General features: G+C 45.5%; 3 protein-coding genes across 3 annotated transcripts in view; 1 reads left to right on the plus strand and 2 right to left on the minus strand.

The window, feature by feature from the left end:
• Positions 1 to 2042, minus strand: part of LOC144482999 (uncharacterized) — a 28276-nt gene extending 26234 nt beyond the window's left edge. Inside the window, exon 1 of the mRNA XM_078201824.1 lies at positions 1927 to 2042. The gene's annotated coding sequence lies outside the window, so the exon portion shown is untranslated. The remainder of the gene's footprint in view (positions 1 to 1926) is intronic.
• LOC144483000 (uncharacterized) lies at positions 1 to 23308 on the plus strand. Its single transcript, XM_078201825.1, has 4 exons — positions 1 to 69; positions 4968 to 5482; positions 15843 to 16398; positions 23297 to 23308. The coding sequence occupies exons 1-4, from the start codon at positions 1 to 3 to the stop codon at positions 23306 to 23308; spliced, it is 1152 nt and encodes a 383-aa protein (XP_078057951.1).
• On the minus strand, positions 12199 to 13579 carry LOC144482971 (uncharacterized). Its single transcript, XM_078201801.1, has one exon. It carries the CDS (start codon positions 13120 to 13122, stop codon positions 12199 to 12201), a length of 924 nt encoding a protein of 307 aa, XP_078057927.1. The 5' UTR covers positions 13123 to 13579.
• Positions 23309 to 23756: the final 448 nt, after the last annotated feature.

Below are 23756 nucleotides of genomic sequence, written 5' to 3' on the forward strand. Positions count from 1 at the left end.
ATGGAGGTTGCTGAAGGGATAGTGGAGAATTCTGTTGAAATTTTTCGTAACTTGCTAGATTCCGGGAAAGTATCGGAAGATTGGCAATCAGCCAATGTGACTACCTTGGTCAAAAAAGGAGAAAGGCAGAAGGCAGGGAACTATAGGCCAGTTAATTTAACATCTATTATTGGCAAGACGCTGGAGTCAATAATCAAAGAGCAAATAGCCAATCATTTAGGAAAGCTGAATATAATCAAACCTCGTCAACATGGTTCTATGAAAGATAAATCATGTTTGACAAATTTGCTTGAATTGTTTGAGGTTGTAAGAAGGAGGGTAGATCGAGAGAAATCTGTGCTTGTAGTTTATTTAAAAAGGGCGCCACAGCAGCACAGTGGTTAGCACTGCTGCTTCACAGTGCCAGGGACCCGGGTTCAATCCCGGCCTTGGGTGACAGTCTGTGTGGCGTATGCGCATTCTCTCCATGTCTGTGTGGATTTCTGAGTTCTCCAGGTTCTTCCCACAGTCCAAAGATGTGCGGGTTAGATTGAATGACCATGCTAAATTGCCCCTTTGTGTCCCAATAGATGTGGATTAGTGGGGTAAAAATGTAGGGCTACAGGAATAGGGCCTGGGAAAGATGAGTCGAGCGTTGGGGAAGATGCAATAAAGTCACCCCTCTGTCTTCAAAACCTGGCAAATGGAGTTTAAAGTGGGGAAGTGTGAGGTCATGTATTTCAGTAGGAGGAATCAACAGGAAGATTATCTAAATGGGGAGAGGCTGCCGGTGAGTGAAGTACAGAGGGACCTTGGTGTTCTTGTGCATGAATCGGGCGGCACGGTAGCACAGACGGGCGACACGGTAGCACAGTGGTTAGCACTGCTGCTTCACAGCTCCAGGGTCCCGGGTTCGATTCCCGGCTCGGGTCACTGTCTGTGTGGAGTTTGCACATTCTCCTCGTGTCTGCGTGGGTTTCCTCCGGGTGCTCCGGTTTCCTCCCACAGTCCAAAGATGTGTGGGTTAGGTTGATTGGCCAGGTTAAAAATTGCCTCACAGTCCTGGGATGCGTAGGTTAGAGGGATTAGCAGGTAAATATGTGGGGGTAGGGCCTGGGTGGGATTGTGGTCGGTGCAGACTCGATGGGCCAAATGGCCTCCTTCTGCACTGTAGGGTTTCTATGATTTCTAGGTCACATTCAGTCTGTTTCTCTCTATGAATCACAAAAAGCGAGCAGGCAGGTCCCACACGAGTTAAGAAGGAAAATGGCATTTTGGCTTTTATTGCAAAGGGGTTGGAGTTTAAAAACAGGGAGGTTTTGTTGCAACTGTACAGTGTGTTGGTGATGCCTCACCTGGAATAATGCATACAGTTTTGATCCCCTTATCTAAACAAGGATATAGTAATATTGGACATAGTCCAAAGGAAATTCACCAGGCTAATTCCTGGGATAGGAGGGTTGTCCTATCACGAGGGAGTAAATTGTCAAGGTCTGTGTTCCTTGAAGTTTTGAAGACAAAGGAGTTATTGAAACATTTCAGATCCTGAGGGGGCTTGACAGGGTAGATGGTGAGATATTTTCAAACAAAATAAAGGGTCAGTCATTTAAAACTGAGGTGTGCAGGAATTTCTTCTCACAGAGGATGATGAAGCTCTGGAATTCCCCGCCCCAAAGGGTGGTGGAGGCTGGATCGTTAGAAGTATTTAAAGTGGAGGTGGATACATATTTGATAGATCGGGGAATAGAGGGCTATGGGGAAATGGCACAGTAAAGGAGTTGAAACCAGCATCAGTCAGCTATGGTCGGATTGAATGGCGGGACAGGCTTCAAGGGCCTGGTGGCCGCTCCTGCTTCTATTTCTCGTGATCAGTTGCTGCAAGTCAACAATTTCTCCCAGAATGAGAAACAAAATGGAAAGGGGGAGAAAAGAAACTGTTTTACTCACAGATGTTGAAGACAGAAGGAAGTTTGAGCCTGTCTGAAGCTCAATCTTCATTCAGAGAGAAGCAGCAGCAGCTTTGCTGGGCAGGAGTGAGCAGCTGAACAAGCTCATTGTGCAACTTCCGCATTCAGACAATGGGGGAGCTCTGATTGGCTGGAGGACCCGAGTACTGCCGGTCCTCCAGAGTTCCCATTGGTCAATCCCACGCAGACAGACAATGAGGGGCGGAGCCCCACGTGGGGGTGGGCGGGACTTTGTCCTCCAGCCACGCTGAGCTGTTGTCCAATGGGAAAGGCTGGAAGACCCGGACAGACAATGGTCAGTGCGCCGGCTGTGTCCCGGGCCCCGCCCCACACCCGCACATGCGCATTCCCCCAAAACCCGCACATGCGCACTTCTGATTCACTTCCGCTCACCAGCTCTGGCCAATAGGAAGACTTGGAGGACCGGAAAGACCGTGGTCCTCCAGCCAATCAGAGCGCAGGCTTTGTGTGAATGAAGATTGAGCTTCAGACAGACTCAAACTTCCTTCAGTCTCAACCTAAAAGAGGCCAACATCTGTGAGTAAAACACTTTCTTTTCTCATTCTGGGGGTAATTGGAGAATTGCAACAACTGAAGGGAAAGGAAGTGAATCCAGGGAGGGTGCAGACTCAGGAAAGGTTGGCCCAGGTCCCTCTCTCTCTTAAAGAAATTTAAGAGAAACATAGAAGATAGGAGCAGGAGGAAGCCATTTGGCCCTTCGAGCCTGCTCTGCCATTCATTAAGATCATGGATGATCAAGCAACTCAATAGTCTAATCCTGCTTTCTCCCCATAACCTGTGATCCCATTTGCCCCAAGTGCAAAGGATATTTACCAGGCTGATTCAGGGAATGGCGGGACTGATGTATGAGGCGCTTTTGAATACATTCAATGTTTTGGCATCAATTCCTTCCTGTGGTCATGAATTCCACAGGCTCACCACTCTTTGGGTGAAAAAATGTCTCCTCACCTCCGTCCTAAATGGTCTACCCTGAATCCTCAGACTGTGACCCTTGGTTCTGGACTCCCCCACCATCAGAAACATCCTCCCTGCATCTATCCTGTCTCGACCTGTTAGAATTTTATAAGTCTCTGTGAGATCCCCCCTCATTCATCTGAACTCCAACGAAAACCATCCTAACCTCGTCAGTCTCTCCTCATACATCAGTCCCGCCATTCCCTGAATCAGCCTGGTAAATATCCTTTGATCCCTCAGCTTGACACATTTATTTGTCTGTCTAAAAGGATGGTCTTTTTTCTAATGTTCACAATTAAAGGGAAGCTTTCCCCAGGAGATGGCTGACATTTACGTTAATATAGGACAGAGATCTGTCTGGTGTTGTTATCTGGTACCCAGATTAGATATATTATTTATGTTTCTGTAATAAAATACTTTTATTATTATTTCTTGCATTGTAATATAATGCTGGAGCGATGTTATACATTTCCAGTCATAAAGCCCATTACAGCACAGAAGAAATCCATTCGGTAACTCGAGTCCATGCTGACTCTCTGTATAACATTCCAGTCCCATTCCCACTCTCTATCCCCATTCTCCTGAAAGTTTATTTCCTTCAAGTGCCCATCCACTTTCATTTTTAACTAGAATCCATAGATATGGATGGAGATTTACAACTTTTTGGGAATGAAATAGGAAAGAATGTTCCATAGAAACTAGAATTGTCTGTTCTGAATTTCTATCCTATACTGACTGTGATGACTTTTGTAAACTCATTTCACAGGATTTTGAATGAGGAATCACAGGCAAAAATCTCAACCGTCACATCTAGAAAGAGTCATATTCCTTGGGATCTGAATATCTTGTAATATGGAACTGTAGCTACGTTATATATTTCCAGACAACTCTTCCCTCAGAGGGTTGTTAGTCTTTTGGATTTCTCTTCCACAGGAACCAGTTGAGGATGAGGATCATTGAATATATTCCAGTTAGACAGATTTTTGACTGACAAGGGTGTCAAGGGTTATGGGGAACAGACAAGAGGATGGAGCAAAAGCTAATATGTGGGGGGATTTCTTCACTCAAGGATGTGGTAAAGCTTTGGAATTCTCAACCCCTGAGGACAGTGAAACCTCAGTCATTAACTATTTTCAAGAGAGAGATTGATTGGTTTCTAGATATTGAAGATATCAAGGGATATGGGTTTAGTGTGGGGAGAATGATGCTGAGGTAGATGAACAAATTATCTCATTGAATAGTTTAAAAGGCTCGATGGGCCAAATGGCCGACTGCAACTCCTATTTGTTATGGTCTCTGTGTCCAGGACAGGAAGCAGTGAGCATGGATCTGTCAATCAGCCTCAATCAGCACCTTCAGGAGAATTGGGAGGGTGAATATTAGATACAGCAGAGTGAGAATGGAGGGAGAATGTGTGGGATGGAGATTCACAGCTTTTTGGGACTGAAATAGGAAAGAATGTTCCATAGAAACTAGAATTGCCTGTTCTGAATTTCTATCCTGTACTGACACTGATGACTTTTGTAAACTTGTTTCACAGGATATTGAAAGAGGAATCACAGGCCGAAATCTCAAACGTCACGTCTCGATCTGACAGAGTCATATTCCATGGGAGCTGAATATCATCGGACTTTGAATCTCGAAGGAGAAATTATTGTCCAGTTTGTCGATTTGAAAAGAGTTCGACCATCAGTGTGACTGGAAAAGCACAACACACTGCCACACTCGAGTGAGAGTCTTCCAGTGCACTGACTAAAGAGCTTTAACCAGTTACACAGCCTGAATAAATATCACACCATTCACAGCAGGGAGAGACTGTACCCGTGTTCTGTGTGTGGACAAGGCTTCAACTGATTGTCCACCCAAGAGAGAGGTCAGGACACCTGCACCATGGAGAAACCATGGAAATGTGTGGACTGTGGGAAGAGATACAGATCCCATTCTCAGCTGGAAACTCATTGGTGCAGCCACACTGGGGAGAGACCATTCACCTGCTCTCAGTGTGGGGAGGGATTCAGTCATTTATCCAGCCTGCAGTCACACCAGCGAGTTCACACTGGGGAGAGGCCGTTCACCTGCTCTCATTGTGGGAAGGGATTCACTTGTTCATCCCACCTGCGGAGGCACCAGCGAGTTCACACGGAGGAGAGACCATTTACATGTTCTCAGTGTGGGAAGGGATTCACTTGTTCATCCCACCTGCAGACACACCAGCGAGTTCACACTGGGGAGAGGCCATTCAGCTGCTCTCATTGTGGGAAGGGATTCACTCAGTTATCCAACCTGCGGAAACACCAGCGAGTTCACACTGGGGAGACGCCATTCAGCTGCTCTCATTGTGGGGAGGGATTCACTTGTTCATCCAGCCTGCGGAGACACCAGCGAGTTCACACTGGGGAGAGACCATTCACCTGCTCTGATTGTGGCAAGGGATTCAGTCAATCATCCAACCTGGTAAAGCACCAGCGAATTCACACTGGGGACAGGCCATTCACCTGCTCCGTGTGTGGGAAGGGATTCACTCAGTCACCTCACCTGCTGAAACACCAACATGTTCACGAGTGACTGCAAGGACTGAATTTTGCTGTTAATCACATCGAGGTCCGAACCATTTTCATTGGTGTCTGTTTCTGCTGATGTTAATAAACCCTGGCCCAGTTGTAAGATTTGTATTGTGGGTTGTCTTGTCTGAGTCCTGAACTCGTAAATAAAAACAAGAAGTGCTGCAAAAACTCAGCAGGTCTGACTCTCTGGAGAGAGAAACAGAGCTAATCTTTTGACACTGAAGAAGAGTCACATTCAACTGGAAACATTAACTGTTCCTGTCTTTACAGATTCTGTCAGACGTACTGAGATTTTGCAGCAACTTCTGTTTTTAGAATGACGGTGAATGCTGGATACATGAATCAGAGATTGGTGTAAAACTGGGATCTGCTCCTAAATCAAAGTGAAACAGCAGGTTAAAGTTTCCAGTCTGAAAAGTACTCTGGTTATTATACTATATCTACCATTTTAAGGCTGGTTTTAACTCATTTAAAATAAACCTATTTAAAATATATTTGTTAAAGTCAGTATTAAAATACGAGTTGGATGAGTTCACAGGAGCCTGTTAACCACTGGGACAATTATTCAACAAACATTGTCTGTCCAGACAGAGAAGAAGCTGCAGTTTGTTTGCAGGAATTCCCTGTTTTATTGATGTGTGTGTGTTAGACATCAGGACAACTAAAACTACACAAACCTGGACATCAATGGTGATCTGATTGACAGTTACTCTGGGAATCACTCCCACTGTGAAACTTCAGCACTGACACTGCTGAATGTTGTCGGCTCAGGGAGTGGGACCTCCAGGAGTGGACTGTAAAAAAGCTGGGTTTCAGTATCCTGACTAATATATGGTGAGGAACCAGAAAAATCCTTACTGAGGAACTGTCTGGGGTTTTACCAGTGTAGGTTCAGGGGCGAATGATTCCTGACTCCCTGAAATGTCTGATATTGAACCCAGTTTGGAACAAGATTCATTCAGTTTCCAGGAGAATAGAGACAAATATCACCCACAACTGAGAGAGAGAAAAACAGCCACCTTGATCAATGACTTGGATGAAGCCAGAATTGATGATACAAAGAGAGGTAGAAAAGCAAGTTGTGAGGTTATTACAAAAAATCTATAAGGGACACAGATAAGTTACCTGAATGGACAGAAAAATGGCAGATGGAGTATAGTGCAGGAAAGTGGGAGCTTTTCCACTTTGGCAGGAAGAATAGAGAAGCAAAAAATTGTTTAAATGTACAGAAACTGAAGAATACTGCCGTAGAGAGGAATCTGGGTGACCTTGTACATGAATCGTGAAAAAATAGGATGAAGGTACAGCAAGTAAAGAAGGCGGCAAATGGAGTGTTGGACTTTACTGCAAGGGGGTGGAGTTTGAAAAAGGGAACTTGCTGCACCTACACAGGACATTGCTGACATAGCAGCTGGAATACTGTGTACGGTTCTGGTCTCCCGACTGATGGAATGACATGTTTTCATTGGAATGAGTTCAGAGAACGTTCACCAGGCCCATTCCTAAGATGAAGGTGTTGACTTTTGAGGAAAGGTTGTGAAGGTGTAGGGGAGAATTCTCCCATCCCACCCACCACAGGAATCGTAGCAGGCCGGGGGGTGGACCACACAAAGGTCCTTTGACCTCGGGGCAAGTGATGCCGCAGAATCCAACTCGTCTTTTGGGGAAGGGTTGCACCAATACTCATTGGGTTTGGAAGAATGAGCAGTGAACATTCTGAAACATATAAGATTCTCATGGACAGTTGACAGGCGAGAGGCCAAGAGGATGATTCATGAAGGAGTCTTGAACTTGGTGCCACAGATCTACAAGGAAGCCAAGTGTATTCTTTTAGCCCTTACAGACACCAATACTTTATCCTCCGTTTTAGTCAGGTTAGTCAGAGGTTTAGTCAGGTGTGGTGAAAGCTTCAACCAATCATCTGGCCTTTTGGAACATAATTTGCAGTCACAGGGAGATGCCATGGAAATGTGGGGATTGTGGGAAGAACATAAGAACTAGGAGCAGGAGTAGGCCATCGGGCCCCTCGAGCCTCATGGCTGATCTTTTTGTGGACTCAGCACCACTTACACGCCCGCTCACCATAGCCCTTAATTCCTTTACTGTTCAATAATTTATCTATTCTTGCCTTAAAAACATTCAATGAGGTAGCCCCAACTGCTTCACTGGGCAGGGAATTCCACAGATTCACAACCCTTTGTGTGAAGAAGTTCCTCCTCAACTCAGTCCTAAATCTGCTTCCCCTTATTTTGAGGCTATGCCCCCAAGTTCTAGTTTCACCTGCCAGTGGAAACAACTTCCCTGCTTCTATCTTATCTATTCCCTTCATAATCTTATATGTTTCTATAAGATCTCCCCTCATTCTTCTGAATTCCAATGAGCATAGCCCCAATTTACTCAGTCTCTCCTCATAAGCCAACCCTCTCAACTCCAGAATCAACCTCGTGAATCTCCTCTGCACCCCCTCCAGTGCCAGTATATCCTTTCTCAAGTAAGGAGACCAAAACTGTACACAGTACTCCAGGTGTGGCCTCACCAGCACCTTATACAGCTGCAACATAATCTCGCTGTTTTTAAACTCCATCCCTCTCGCAATGAAGGACAAAATTCCATTTGCCTTCTTAATTACCTGTTGCACCTGCAAACCAACTCTTTGAGATTCCTGCACAAGGACACCCCTGTCCCTCTGCACAGCGTAAGAAGTCTCACAACACCAGGTTAAAGTCCAACAGGTTTATTTGGTAGCAAATATCATAAGCTTTCGGAGCACTGCTCCTTCGTCAGATGGAGTGGAAATGTGCTCTCAAACAGTGCAAACAGACAAAATCAAGTTGCAGAATACTGATTAGAATGCGAATCTTCCAGCCAGCCAGGTCTTAAAGGTACAGACAACATGGGTGGAGGGAAAATTAAACACAGGTTAAAGAAATGTGTATTGTCTCCAGACAGAACAGCTAGTGAGATTCTACAAGCCCAGGAGGCAAGCTGTGGGGGTTACTGATAATGTGACATAAATCCAACATCCCGGTTTAGGCCGTCCTCATGTGTGCGGAACTTGGCTATCAGTTTCTGCTCAGCGACTCTGCGCTGTCGTGTGTCGTGAAGGCCGCCTTGGAGAACGCTTACCTGAAGATCCAAGGCTGAATGCCCGTGACTGCTGAAGTGCTGCCCCACAGGAAGAGAACAGTCTTGCCTGGTGATTGTTGAGTGGTGTTCATTCATCCGTTGTTGTAGCGCCTGTATGGTTTCCCCAATGTACCATGCCTCGGGACATCCTTTCCTGCAGCGTATCAGGGAGACAATGTTGGCCGAGTTGCAAGAGTAGGTACCGTGTACCTGGTAGATGGTGTTCTCACGTGAGACGATGGCATCCGTGTCAATGATCCGGCACGTCTTGCAGAGGTTTGTTTGAGGTCATTAGGTTACATTGAAACTTCATATGTTTCATATGAAGCAATTTTTAAAAGCAGTATCTCGGCCTTTTGGCTAAGATGCAAATGAGATCAAGTCTTGGAGGAGGAATTGCTTTCCCTCCTCCAATCAGCTTGGCCTCTGCACAGTAGCACGCTGCAATTTTTTCCCATTTAAATAATAGTCAATTTTGCTGTTATTCCTACCAAAATGGATGACCTCACATTTACCAACATTGTACTCCATCTGCCAGACCCTCGCCCACTCACTTAGATTATCTATGTCCCTTTGCAGACTTTCAGCGTCCTCTGCACACTTTGCTCTTAGTGTCATCTGCAAATTTTGACACACTACACTTGGTCCCCAACTCCAAATCATCGATGTAAATCGTAAACAATTGCGGTCCCAACACTGATCCCTGAGGCACACCACGAGTCACTGATCGCCAACCAGAAAAACACCCATTTACCCCCACTCTTTGCTTTCTGTTAGTTAACCAATCCTCTATCCATGCTAATACATTACCCGTAACACTGTGCACCTTTATCTTATGCAGCAGTCTTTGGTGCGGCACCTTGTCATATGCCTTCTGGAAATCCAGATACACCACATCCACAGGTTCCCCATTGTCCACTGCACATGTAATGTTCTCAAAGAATTCCACCAAATTAGTCAAACATGACCTGCCCTTCATGAACCCATGCTGCGTCTTACCCATGGGACAATTTATATCCAGATGTCTCGCTATTTTTTCCCTGATGATAGATTCAAGCATTTTCCCTCCTACAGAAGTTAAGCGAACCAGCCTATAGTTACCTGCCTTTTGTCTACCTCCTTTTTTAAATGTTTGTGATTTTGTGGAACCTGTTTTTGTTGTCTGAGCTGACTGGAATTAGAGCCAGAGCAGGAGTAATCCAGGAGAATGATTTGGAGGTAAAGCAAAATCCAGCAGATGCTGGAGTTCTGAAAAGAACCGACCTGCTGAGTTTATCCAGCATTTTCTCTATTTATTGTCATGATTTTGGGACCTGGCTTTGAATCCCACCACGTTTCAATAAAAATATTGATGAGCATGAATTAATTGTTGTAAAAACACATCTGGTTCTCTAATTCCCTTCAAGGAAGGAAATCTGCCGCCCTGATCCAGTCGAACCGACATGTGACTGGATTCACAAACAATTCAAGGGCTGACTGGGTAAACAGGGAATGTCACCATCAGAAAAACAGAGCCCCCTGGAGGGCAGAAGGGTTAGGACAGGTTATGGAGGTTAAAACTGTCACCATTGAGAACAACCCAGACTTTAACGGAACAACTGGTCCCAAACACAATCTCTTGTAGTTAGTGTGGCAGGGTGTGGTGAATCAGGTTTAAAAAGAGTCAAATTATATCTGTTTTCTAGTTTGGACAACCACATTTAAATCTGGGACACGGATGAGGATATGAATTGGTGTTTGGTGGTAAGATCTAAATCTGTGTATTACGCCAGGAAGCCTTAAACCCAGAGTGAGAATATTTCAATCCAGGGTTCAAAGTGAACAGCTGTGGATGGTGAATTCACTCTCAAAAGAAAACAAAGTTAATTACAGCACAGGAACACCCCCTTTAGCCCTCCAAGCCTGCACCAACCACGCTGCCTAACTGAACTGAAACCCCCTACCCTTCTGGGGACTATATCCCTCCATTCCCATCCTATTCATGTATTTGTCAAGACGCCCCTTAAAAGTCACTATTGTATCTGCTTCCACTATCTCCCCCGGCAGCGAGTTCCAGGCACCCACCACCCTCTGTGTAAAAAAACTATCAGGTCTCCCCTCAACCTGCGTCGTTCCAGTGAGAACAAACCAAGTTTCTCCAACCTCTCCTCATAGCTAATGCCCTCCATGCCAGGCAACATCCTGGTAGATCTTTTCTGTACCCTCTCCACCCTCTCTAAAGCCTCCACATCTTTCTGGTAGTGTGGCGACCAGAATTGAACACTGTATTCCAAGTGCGGCCTAACTGAGGTTCTATAAAGCTGCAACATGACTTGCCAAAAGGCCCGCAGAAATTATGTCTTGGGAGGAACTACTGGAAGAAAATAAATCATCCTGTACATGGGAGAGACAGAAACTGTGAGGACCATCTCCTCCAATCACAGATTCTGTCTCTCCCGATGTTGCTACATCTGCAGAGACAGAGTCTCAAATTGGAGGAACAGCTTTGCCACCTATTTTGAGAAAAAAAGTTCACTGACTCAGCAGCCTATCGGTGATGTGTGGAGGAGTTGTGTCTTCCTGCTACAGAACTAGTTTCATAGCAGTGTGAGCCTCAAAAGGAATGATCCAACCATCGGCAGACCTTTCCTCATTCTGCTGAACAAGTCTCGATTATTTTTATATATCTCAGGAGGTGGGGTTTACAGCTCAGGAATTTGAGTAAACAGATATTGTGAACGTACTTACAATCACTTGGGTCGTCACATTAGAAATTGAGATACATTCATCCAGGTTCATATTCTAAACTGCTTTTATTTGCAGTTTAACATTCACAGACAACATACAGAATCCCCGGTCAGAGCTGATCTCAGCTGGTGGAGTGAGGTTATTGATGGGTTATCAATGTAAATCCACACACAATGAAGATCAGAATCGGGAGAGATTTTTCCTGCTCCACCGTCTGAACCAGTAAACATCTGATTCAGTTACCTTGTGTCAAATAGTTAGAATTCTCATTTTGGAAAGAGAGTATGGGAGTATTTTTAAAATAAGTTAACAAAAAATATCATTCATAGATTCCAATTTAAAAGATTTAATATATACACAGTCTTCAGTATTTGTGCTATCTTATTCAAAGAAGTAAACTAACAGAAACACAAAAGGTAATGTTACTACGTGACTACATCACTAATAAAGGAGTGACTGAGAATGGAAAACGATGCCCTGGAAACCAAAAAATAGCCCTTAAAAATCAAAGAGTAGCTTTCCAGAAAATCTCAATACAAGCATTGAAAATAAATACTTTGTGCCCTGCAGATGGATCTTTCAGAGAATGAATTGGAGATTTTGCCCAAAGATCAAATTAGAATTGAAGCAAAAGTTCTTAACTTTATTCTAAACAGGTTCCTGTTGAGAGTTCTTCAATTAAGGGGGAAGATCACTGGTGGTGCTTTTAAAAAGTGGCATTGCAGCCCTGAAAATCAGTGACACTACCAGAATATTAAATTCCAGCTAGTTATAGGGTTTGTTAACATCAGCAGAAATAAAATATTGTCAGACTGTCAATACTGAACAGCAGCAAAAACAGCAAAATCCAACCCCTGCAGTCACTTGTGAACTTGTTGATGTCTCAGGAGCCATTGTGACTGAGTGAATTCCTTCCCACACACAGAGCAGTTGAATGGCCTCTCAGTGTGAGTGCGTTGGTGAGCCAGCAGGTTGAAAGACTTTGCGAATCCCTTCCCACACACGGAGCAAGTGAATGGCCTCTCCCCTGTGTGAACTCGCTGGTGAGCAGAGAGGTTGGATGGCCGACTGAATCCCTTCCCACACACGGAGCATGTGAATGGTCTTTCTGCAGTGTGAGTGCGTCGGTGAGCAGTGAGGTTGGATGACTGCCTGAAATTCTTTCCACAGTCAGTGCAGCTGAATGGCTTCTCTTCAGTGTGAATTTTCTGGTGTCTCAGCAGGGTGGGTAAAACTGTGAATCCCTTTCCACACAAAAAGCAAGTAAACGGTCTCTCCCCAGTGTGAATTCGCTGGTGTGCAATGAGGGAGGATGCCTGTCTGAAACTCCGTCCACAGTCAGTGCAGCTGAATGGCTTCTCCTCAATGTGAACTCGCTGGTGTGACAGTAAGTGGGATGACCCAGTGAATCCCTTCCCACAGTCGGAGCAGGTGAACGGCCTCTCCCCAGTATGAACTCGCTGGTGTGACAGCAGGTGGAATGACTGAGTGAATCCCTTCCCACACACGGAGCAGATGAATGGTCTCTCCCCGGTGTGAGTGCGTTGGTGCACAGTGAGTGCTGAAGAATGCCTGAACCTCTTCCCACAGGAGGTGCAGGTGAATGGCTTTTCCTCAGTGTGAATTCTCTGGTGAGACCAAAGGCCAGATGACTGAATGAATCCCTCCCCACAGACAGAACAGGTGAACGGTCTCTCACCAGTGTGACTGCGCCGATGGTTTTCCAGCAGAGAAGGGTAACTGAATCCTTTCCCACAGTCCCCACATTTCCACGGTTTCTCCATGGTGCTGGTGTCCTTATGTTTCTCCAGGTTAAACGATCAGTTGAAGCCTCATCCACACACAGAACACGTGTACAGTTTCTCCTTGCTGTGAATGGTGTGATGTTTTTTAAGGCTGCGTAACTGGATAAAGCTCTTTCCACAGTCAACTCACTGAAACACTCTCACTCAGGTGTGCGTGTATCTTGGTGCTTTTTCAGTCACACTGATGTTTGAAATCTTCTCCTCCAGACAGAAGACAAACATTTCTCCTTCCACGTTCAAAGTCTGAGGATATTTAAGTCCAAGTGAATCGAGACTCTGTCTGATTTTGATGTGATGTTTCTTCACCTCACCTGTAAAAGGAGTTTACAAAATTAATCACTGTCAGTCCAGGATAGAAATTTTGAACAGGCAATTCTAATTCTCTGGAACATTTCTTCCTCTCTTGTTCCCCAAATCAATAAATTCCTGTCCCACACACTCTCCCTCCTCCCTGGTTTGAAATCCAAACCCATCTCACCATTTCTTTCCTCCACTCCCAGTTTGCTCCCTCCCTCTCCTCTGTCTGGGTTCAGTTCTGATGTGGAGATGCCGGCGTTGGACTGGGGTGAACATAGTAAGAGTTTTAACACCAGGTTAAAGTCCAACAGGTTTATTTGGTAGCAAACACCTAATGGTAGCTAATGGTGTTTGCTACCAAATAAACCTGTTGGACTTTAACCTGGTGTTGTTAAAACTCTTACTGGGTTCAGTTCTCCAGCTGCTGTCTGCAGACTGACAATAAAACCAATGGGTCTTATTGGGGGTGTTGGGGCCTCCAGAGGGTGTTTGTGAATCCTCCCCGCCCACCTCCCAGGGTTTCCTTCCTTCCCAGAGATCAGAGTCCTCATTGATTTGAGGCCAAAGTGTAACCTCTTATTTATTGTCCCTCTCCCCCATCCTCTGATGTGAACCATCCTCCAGTGGCTGAGCCAGGATGGGGCCGTTAACCTGGGCCTGTTCCCGGGAGGGAGGGAGGGAGAAGCCCCGCAGCTGCAAACCAGGGAGCTGACAATGATTCTGAAGGGTTTGCGGATCCACAAAGTGTTTCCAAATCCTCCCAGCCACCGCCTAACGCTGACTCCGCTTCTCCGGGACAAACAAGCGCCAAGGACAGCAATGACACTGCGCATGCTCCACATCACAATGCCCGGGGACTGATTGACGGCAGCTCCGGACCAATAGGAAGAGGGGGCGGGGCTGGAGGACCGAGCGGGAGCGGCTGGTCCTCCAACCAATCGGAATGAATGAGGGGCGGGACCTGAAGCATGCGCAGTGCGGGTGAACCAAATAACCCTGTTGGACTTTAACCTGGTGTTGTTTGACTTCTTACTGTGTTTACCCGAGTCCAACGCCGGCATTTCCACATCAGTGCGGGTAATGGCAGACGGCCGGTTTTAGTTTGGAAGCGAGATCAATGAAGGGAAAGAAATGACTGGCAATTGGGAGGTTTTAAAAGTGTGATATCAAGAGTCCAGGGGCAGTATATTCCTGTTAAGATGCAGGGAAAGAATGGTAAATTTAGGGTTCCCTGGCAGACAAGGGACATTGAGGCTCTGGTCAGGTAAAACAAGGAAGCATACATTGGGTTTAGGCAATCAGGGACAAGTGAATCACTCTGACTATAAAAAGTGTAAGAAAATACTGAAGAGGGAAATCAGGAGGACAAAAAGAGGGTCTGATATGGATCTGGCAGGTAAGATTAAAGAAAATTCCAAGAGGTTCTATAGCTATATTACGAGTAAAAGGGTGGCTAGAGAGAGAATAGATCCCCTTAAAAATCAGTATGGCCATCTGTGTGTGGAGCCACAGGAGATGGGTGAGATTTTTAATGAATACTTCTCCTCTGTGTTTACTGCGGAGAGCACCATGGGTGCGAAAGAAATAAGGGAAACAAGTGGTGATGTCTTGGGCGCACGCATGTTACTTGGGAGGAGGTATCTGCAGCCTTATAAAAGCAAATTACTGCGGATGCTGGAATCTGAAACCAAGAGAGAAAATGCTGGAAAATCTCAGCAGGTCTGGCAGCATCTGTAAGGAGAGAAAAGAGCTGATGTTTCTTGTCTGGATGACCCTTTGTCAAAGCTCTGAAACATCAGTTCTTTTCTCTCCATACAGATGCTGCCAGACCTGCTGAGAATGGGGAGAGAGTGTGTGGGATGGAGATTTACAGCTTTTGGGGAATGAGAGAGGAAAGAATGTTCCATAGAAATTGTCTGTTCTGAATTTCTATCCTGTACTGACACTGATGACTTTTGTAAACTCATTTTACAGGATATTGAAAGAGGAATCACAGGCTGAAATCTCAAACGTCACGTCTCGATCTGACAGAGTCTTATTCCTTGGGACCTCAATATCATCGGACTTTGAATCTAGAAGGAGAAATGATTGTCCAGTCTGTCGATTTGAAAAGATTTGAAATGTCAGTGTGAGTGAAAAAGCATCAACACACTACCACACTTGAGAGAGAGTGTTCCAATACACTGACTAAAGAGCTTTAACCAGTTACACAGTCTGAATAAATATCACACCATTCACAGCGGGTAGAAACTGTAATCTTGTTCTGTGTGTGGACGAAGTTTCAACTAATTGTCCACCCAAGAGAGAGGTAAGAACACCCGCACCATGGAGAAACCGTGGAAATGTGCAGACTGTGGGAAGAGATACAGAGCCCCATCTCTGCTGGCAGCTCATCGGCGCAGCCACACTGGGGAGAGACCATTCACCTGCTCACAGTGTGAGAAGGGATTCATTCAGTTATCCAGCCTGCGGACACACGAGCGAGTTCACACTGGGGAGAGGCCATTCACCTGCTCGGAATGTGGGAAGGGATTCACGCAGTCATCCCACCTGCAGACACACCAGCGAGTTCACACTGGGGAGAGGCCATTCACTTGCTCTCAGTGTGGGAAGGGATTCATTCAGTTATCCAGCCTGCAGAGACACCAGCGAGTTCACACTGGAGAGAGGCCGTTCACCTGCTCTCAGTGTGGGAAGGGATTCACTCAGTTATCCAGCCTGCGGACACACCAGCGAGTTCACACTGGGGAGAGGCTGTTCACCTGCTCTCATTGTGGGGAGGGATTCACTTGTTCATCTAACCTGCGGACACACCAGCGGGTTCACACTGGGGAGAGGCCATTCACCTGCTCTCAGTGTGGGAAGGGATTCACTCAGTTATCCAGCCTGCAGAGACACCAGCGAGTTCACACTGGCGAGAGGCCGTTTACCTGCTCTCAGTGTGGGAAGGGTTTCAGCGTTTCATCCCGGCTGCTGAGACACCAGCAAGTTCACGAGTGATTCCAGGGGTTGGATTCTGCTGTTATTGTTTCTGCTCTCAGTTGCATCCAGGACTGCATTTTGTTCATTCTCACAGTTCGTCAATGGGAAGGGTCAGAGGGTTTCTTTGTGCTGGACTGGCCGGTCTCAGTCTCCAGTGGGCTGATATTCTTTGAGTCTTTTTGCAAATACCTGGTTTCAAATGTCACAAGGATCACAGAGTGACAGGGTGTTAGGAAGTTTAGAGATATTTTGTCAGAAGAAAACAGAGGTTGGCAGTGCAAAGGTACATTTCTGAATGGAGGGCTGTGACAAGTGACATTCCTCAGCGATCAGTGCTGGGACTTTTGCTGTTTGTAATATATATAAATGGTTTGGAGGAAAATGTTACTGGTTTGATTGGTAAGTTTGTGGACGACACAAAGGTTGGTGGAATTGCGGATAGTGATGGGGACCGGCAGAGGATACAGCAGGATATAGATCAGTTGGAGACTTGGGCGGAGAGATGGCCGATGAAGTTTAATCCGGACAAATGTGAGGTAATGCATTTTGGAAGGTCTAATACAGATGGGAAATATACAGTTATTGGCAGAACCCTTAAGAGTATTGATAGGCAGAAGGATCTGGGTGTACAGGTACACAGGTCATTGAAAGTGGCAATGCAGGTGGAGAAGGTCGTCAAGAAGGCATACGGCATGCTTGCCTTCATCGGCCGGGGCATTGAGTTTAAAAATTGGTAAGTCATGTTGCAGCTTTATAGAACCTTAGTTTGACCGCACTTGGAATCTAGTGTTCAATTCTGGTCACCACACTACCAGAAGGATGTGGAGGCTTTGGAGAGGGTACGGAAAATATTTATCAGGATGTTGTCTGGTGTGGAGGGCATTAGCTATGAGGAGAGGTTGGAGAAACTTGGTTTGTTCTCACTGGAACGACAGAGGTTGAGGGGGGCGACCTGATAGAAGTCTACAAGATTATGAGGGACATGGACAGAGTGGATAATCTGAAGCTTTTTCCCAGGTTGGAAGAGTCAATTACTAGGGGGCATAGGTTTAAGGTGCGAGGGGCAAGGTTTAAAGGAGATGTACCAGGCAGGTTTTTTACACAGAGGGTGGTGGGTGCCTGGAACTCGTTGCCGGGGAAGGTAGTGGAAGCAGATACGATAGTGACTTTTAAGATGTGTCTTGACAAATATATGAAATGCATAGGAATAGAGGGATATGGTCCCCGTAAAGGTAGGGGGTTTTAGTTCAGACGGGCAGCATGGTTGCTACAGGCTTGGAGGGCCAAAGGGCTTGTTTCTGTGCTGTAATTTTCTTTGTTCTTCGTTCTGTTTGGAACATCCCCAAATGCCCATCCAATTTCCTTTTTAATTGTTTATTGTCTCCACTTCCTCCACCCTCATAGACAGCGAGTTTCAGGTCATTACCATTCGCTGCATCAGAATATTCTTCCTCACATCTCCCCCCCCCACCCCCCCCCCTCCCCCCCACTCCTCCCCCACTCCTCCCCTTGCATCTCTGACCCAAAACCATAAATCTGTGTCCCCCCCTAGTCCTTGTCCCATCAGCTAATAGGAACAGCTTTTCTTTGTCCACCTTATCTAAACCTGTCAGAATCTGTCCACCTCGATCAAATCTCCCCTCAACCTCCTTTTCTCCAAGAGGAACAAGCCCAGCCTGACATCGACAATAAAGAACAAACTAACAGAATATGTTAATACCTGAAATCAAATGGGAATGTTTAATTTCTGTTTTAATGATATTGTGAATATATTGTCCTGGACAATAAAGGAATTGGAATAACTCAGCTTGGGTGTGGTTGAATGGAATATATCAATCTGGTATCCACCTACAGTCTAGTGAAAGTCTGGAATGTGTAGCTGGAAGTCCCTCCCTAACAGCACTGTGGGTGTACTTACACCTCAGGCATTGCAGCAGTTCAAGAAGGCACCCTTGGGGTTGGGGTTGACCATGGCCAAGGCAGCTACATACAGCCACATATTCTGTTATAATTGAAGGACTGCAGATTGAATGTGAGGCATTGTGGGACTGGACTATCTTGACCACATTCCTGTGACTGCCCGGAAACTCATGTGTCTATTTTAAAGAACAAAGAACAATACAGCACAGGAACAGGCTCTTCGGCCCTCCAAGCCTGCACCGATCATGTGTTCCTAACGAGACCATCCGTTTGTATCCCTCTATCCCCAGTCTGTTCATGTGGTTATCTAGATAAGTCTTAAATGATCCTCGCGTGTCTGCCTCAACCACCTTGCTTGGTAGTGCATTCCAGGCCCCCACCACCCTCTGTGTAAAATACGTCCCCCGCATATCTGTATTGAACCTTGCCCCCCTTACCTTGAACTTGTGACCCCTTGTGTTTGTCATTTCTGACCTGGGAAAAAGCTTCCAACTGTTCACCCTATCTATGCCCTTCATAATTTTGTAAACTTCTATTAGGTCGCCCTCAACCTCCGTCTTTCCAGGGAGAACAACCCTAGTTTACTCAATCTCTCCTCATAGCGAATACCCTCCATACCAGGCAACATTCTGGTAAACCTTTTCTGCACTCTCTCCAAAGCCTCCACATCCTTCTGGTAGTGTGGCGACCAGAACTGGATGCAGTATTCCAAATGTGGCCTAACCAACGTTCTATATAACTGCAACATCATATGCCAACTTTTATACTCTATGCCCCAATAAAAGCAAGCATGCCATATGCCTTCTTCATCCCCCGTTCCACCTGTGCTGCCACCTTTAAGGATCGTGGACTTGCACACCCAGATCCCTCTGTGTGTCTATACTCCTGATGGTTCTGCCATTTATTGTATAGCTCCCCCCTGCATTAGATCTACCAAAATGCATCACTTCGCATTTATCTGGATTAAGTTCCATCTGCCATTTCTCCGCCCAATTTTCCAGCCTATCTATGTCCTGCTGTATTCTCTGACAATGTTCATCACAATCCACAACTCCAGCAATCATTGTGTCGTCCGCAAACTTACTAATCAGACTAGCTACATCTTCTTCCAAATCATTTATATATATCACAAACAGCAGAGATCCCGGTACAGAGCCCTGCGGAACATCACGAGTCACAGATCTCCAATCAGAAAAAGACCCCTCCACTGCTACCCTCTGTCTTCTATGGCCAAGCCAGTTCTGTACTCATGTAGCTAGTTCACCTTTGATCCCGTGAGATTTAACCTTTTGCACCACCTGCCATGAGGGACCTTGTCAAATGCTTCACTAAATTCCATGGAGACGACATCCACGGCCCTTCCCTCGTCAGTCATTTTTGTCACCTCAAAAAACGCAACCAAATTTGTGAGGCATGACCTCCCTTGTACAATCGCTAATGAGATTATTCAGTTCTAAATGTGTATAGATCCTATCTCTAAGAATCTTCTCCAACAATTTCCCTACCACGGACGTCAAGTTCACTGGCCTATAATTACCCGGGTTATCCTTGTTACCCTTGTTAAATAACGGGACCACATTTGCTATCCTCCAATCCTCTGGGACCTCACCTGTGTCCAATGAAGAAACAAAGATTTTTGTGAGAGGCCCAGAAATTTCATCTCTTGTCTCTCTCAGTAACTGGAAACTTGATAAGGTGCCCCATGCAAGGCTTATTGAGAAAGTGAGGGGGCATGGGATCCAAGGGGACATTGCTTTGTGGATCCAGAACTGGCTTGCCCACAGAAGGAAAAGAGTGGTTATAGACGGGTCATATTCTGCAGGGAGGTCGGTCACCAGTGGAGTGCCCCAGGGATCTGTTCTGGGAACCTTACTCTTTGTGATTTTTATAAATGACCTGGATGAGGAAGTGGAGGGATGGGTTGGTAAGTTTGCTGATGACACAAAGGTTGGAGGTGTTGTGGATAGTATGAAGGGATGTCAGAAGTTGCAGCGAGACATTGATAGGATGCAAGACTGGATGGAGAAGTGGCAGATGGAGTTCAACCCAGATAAGTGTGAGGTAGTTCATATTGGCAGGTCAAATACGATGGCAGAATATAATATTAATGGTAGGACTCTTGGCAGAGTGGAAGATCAGAAGGATCTTGGGGTCCGAGTTCATAGGACGCTCAAAGCAGCTGTGCAGGTTGAGGCTGTGGTTAAGAAGGCGGATGGTGTACTGGCCTTCATCAATCGAGGAATTGAGCTTAGGAGTCATGAGATAATGTTGCAACTGTATAAGACCCTGGTCAGACCACACTTGGAGTACTGTGCTCAGTTCTGGTCGCCTCATTACAGAAGGATGTGGAAATCATAGAAAGGGTGCAGAGGAGATTTACAAGGATGTTGCCTGGGTTGGGGAGCATGCCTTATGAGGATAGGTTGAGTGAGCTCAGTCTTTTCTCCTTGGAGAGACGAAGGATGAGGGGTGACCTGATAGAGGTGTATAAGATGTTGAGAGGTATTGATCGAGTGGATAGTCAGAGGCTTTTTCCCAGGGCTGAAATGGTTGCCTCAAGACCACACAGGTTTAAGGTGCTGGGGACTAGGTACAGAGATGTCAGGGGTAAGTTTTTCACTCAGAGGGTGGTGGGTGGTGGAGGCGGATTCGATAGGGTCTTTTAAGAGACTTTTAGATAAGTACATGGAACTTAGTAAGATAGAGGGTTATAGGTAAGCCTAGTAATCGCTAAGGTAGGGACATGTTCGGCACGACTTTGTGGGCTGAAGGGCTGGTATTGTGCTGTAGTTTTTCTATGTTTCTATGGAAGTCCCTTCCTAACAGCACTGTGGGTGTACGTACACCTCAGGCATTGCAGCAGTTCAAGAAGGCACCCTTGGGGTTGGGGTTGACCATGGCCAAGGCAGCTACATACAGCCACATATTCTGTTATAATTGAAGGACTGCAGATTGAATGTGAGGCATTGTGGGACTGGACTATCTTGACCATATTCCTGTGACTGCCCGGAAACACGTGTCTATTTTAGTTTATAATTGAGGATTTCTGGGAATAAGTTAAATGCGGAAATATTAAGCACAGCCTGGAGGAATTTGGAATAACTGAGAGTTTTATCCCCAGATAAAGAACAAAGATTTTGCCGGTGTTTGGGTGTAACGTGTTTGGGATTTTAAATCAACAAAGATGTTGCCTCTAAAATCAGTCCTTGTAAGTTGTCTTAAAAAAGGTTAAGTTATAATGAAGGATCTTGGATCTTATTTTAATCAAGGAGTTGTGAGCTTGTAGTGCTCTGTCGCTTTAAGAAGCTATAGCTGCGAGAGAGAACGCTGAGGATTCATTGTTTAAAATTTACGAGCTGTGAGAATCTGTGTGTTTTGTTTGTTTTATGTGAATGTTTGTCGATGTGTTTTATTATTGTTTTGGGCTACATTTGTTAAGGTTTATCTTTCTGGTGGATTAACCTCATCTTGAATCTTTAATTAAAGGCATTTTTGGAAGTTTAAAAACAGGATCACAAGAACGCTTAAGTAATTAATTTTAGTTATTGTTGATGTAAAGCACATGTTAAGTTTCTCAGTTTGTGTGTGGATGATATTTGTGGGATGAACGCTTCAAGCTTTGAGGTTTTCTGTCTGTGATTTAAATCAAACAGATTTTTAAAAAAGGAAGTGTGATCAATAAAACTTTTTTGTTCAGAAGTTATGAACCTGGAGCTGTTGGACTTTAACCTGGTGTTGTTAAACTTCTTACTGTGTTTACCCCAGTCCAACGCCGGCATCTCCACATCATGGCCATATTTACTGGCCAGAGACAGGATTCCAGGATATTTTACTAAACATGTGGGAATTTTAATCCGGATACAATTCACCCATGTGAGAATGAGAGTTTTAATTTGTAATGGTTATTTAAAATTTGACACATGTGAAATGATTCTGACCAATCCTGTGTTGGATTGATCTTGGGTTAAACTTCCTGTCAGGTCCAAAGATTTATTCCTGACGCAAGTAACACAAAGAAAAGGAAAATTCTGGAATTGGATACTGAAGAAAAGAGTTTAAAAAGAGAGATTATTAAATAGAAATGTTGCCAGACCATGTGGTCATTAGATTAAAACAAAGGAAGGGTGCTGACGTCCATGAGAACTTTTAATCTGCCCCATTTCTAACTAAGGGAGTCTATGTACAAAGAAAGCCCAAGAAAGACCCCCCCAAGGGGGGGTCGGGAAAGCATCATGATGGGGGCACCTGTCCATGAGATGATCACAAAGCCCCATAATGCCCAGATACTAATTTTAATGAACCTATAATGTATGTAATCTATCACCATTCTGATTGGATTGTGTCCAGCCGGGATGGGCTGAGTAACTGGATATGAATTGATGATATTCTTTGTTGGGTGGAGTTGCACATGGTCAGTCCCTGTGGCTTCTCCCCGCTGGCCTCGCTCAATAAACTGTTTGTCGATTGAATCAGGCACAACACACTGGGTACATTACCACTTCATCCTTGGAAGTGGCCTCATAGGCCGTGGTCCAGACTAAATGTGGCCTTTGGGGGGCCTTTCATGAATCACATGTGTTTGCTCGTTGTAAATGTGCATTCAAAATGGTTGGAAGCACAGATCATGAGTAATATTCCAGCTCCTGTGACAATAGAGAAGCTCTGTCAAATTTTCACAAGCCCTGGGTTACCAGATTGGCTTGTTTCAGATAACGACACTCTGTTTACAAGTGAGGTGTTTCAGGAATTCCTGTAAAGGAATGGTCTACGCCATGTGCGTACTGCACCGTTTCATCTGGCTACAAATGGTCTCACAGAAAGAGCTGTTCACACTCTGAAGGAGGGATTGAAGAGAATGGCAGGAGATACTTTAAGAACAAGCTCTCAAGATTTTTGTTCCAGTTTCGCATCACACCACAATCCACAACCGGACTGTCTCCTGCGGAATTTTTAGGTAGAAGGTTGAAGTCTCATCTGGATCTGCTTCACCCAGATAATAATAGAAATAGAAACCCTACAGTGCAGAAGGAGGCCATTCGGCCCATCGAGTCTGCACCGACCACAATCCCACCCAGGCCCTACCCCCACATATTTTACCCGCTAATCCCTCTAACCTACGCATCCCAGGACTCTAAGGGGCAATTTTTAACCTGGCCAATCAACCTAACCCGCACATCTTTGGACTGTGGGAGGAAACCGGAGCACCCGGAGGAAACCCACGCAGACACGAGGAGAATGTGCAAACTCCACACAGACAGTGACCCGAGCCAGGAATCGAACCCGGGACCCTGGAGCTGTGAAGCAGCAGTGCTAACCACTGTGCTACCGTGCCGCCCTATCTCAGAGCAAAAGTGAGCAGGAGACAAGAGAAGCAGAAGGAGGGACACGACTATCGCGCCAAAGAGAGGCAGTTC

This window comes from Mustelus asterias, unplaced genomic scaffold, assembly GCF_964213995.1.
Source record: "Mustelus asterias unplaced genomic scaffold, sMusAst1.hap1.1 HAP1_SCAFFOLD_44, whole genome shotgun sequence".
Lineage (NCBI taxonomy): Eukaryota > Metazoa > Chordata > Chondrichthyes > Carcharhiniformes > Triakidae > Mustelus > Mustelus asterias.

What these genes read in the sequence shown, in the direction of transcription:
- LOC144483000 (XM_078201825.1), top strand. Translation starts at nt 1, where the DNA reads ATGGAGGTTGCTGAAGGGATAGTGGAGAATTCTGTTGAAATTTTTCGT. An exon ending in ACTTGCTAGATTCCGGGAAA is followed by an intron (nt 70 to 4,967) that starts GTATCGGAAGAT and finishes CAGTCACACCAG; the next exon opens with CGAGTTCACACTGGGGAGAG. An exon ending in AAACACCAACATGTTCACGA is followed by an intron (nt 5,483 to 15,842) that starts GTGACTGCAAGG and finishes TCATCGGCGCAG; the next exon opens with CCACACTGGGGAGAGACCAT.
- LOC144482971 (XM_078201801.1), bottom strand. Translation starts at nt 13,122, where the DNA reads ATGGAGAAACCGTGGAAATGTGGGGACTGTGGGAAAGGATTCAGTTAC.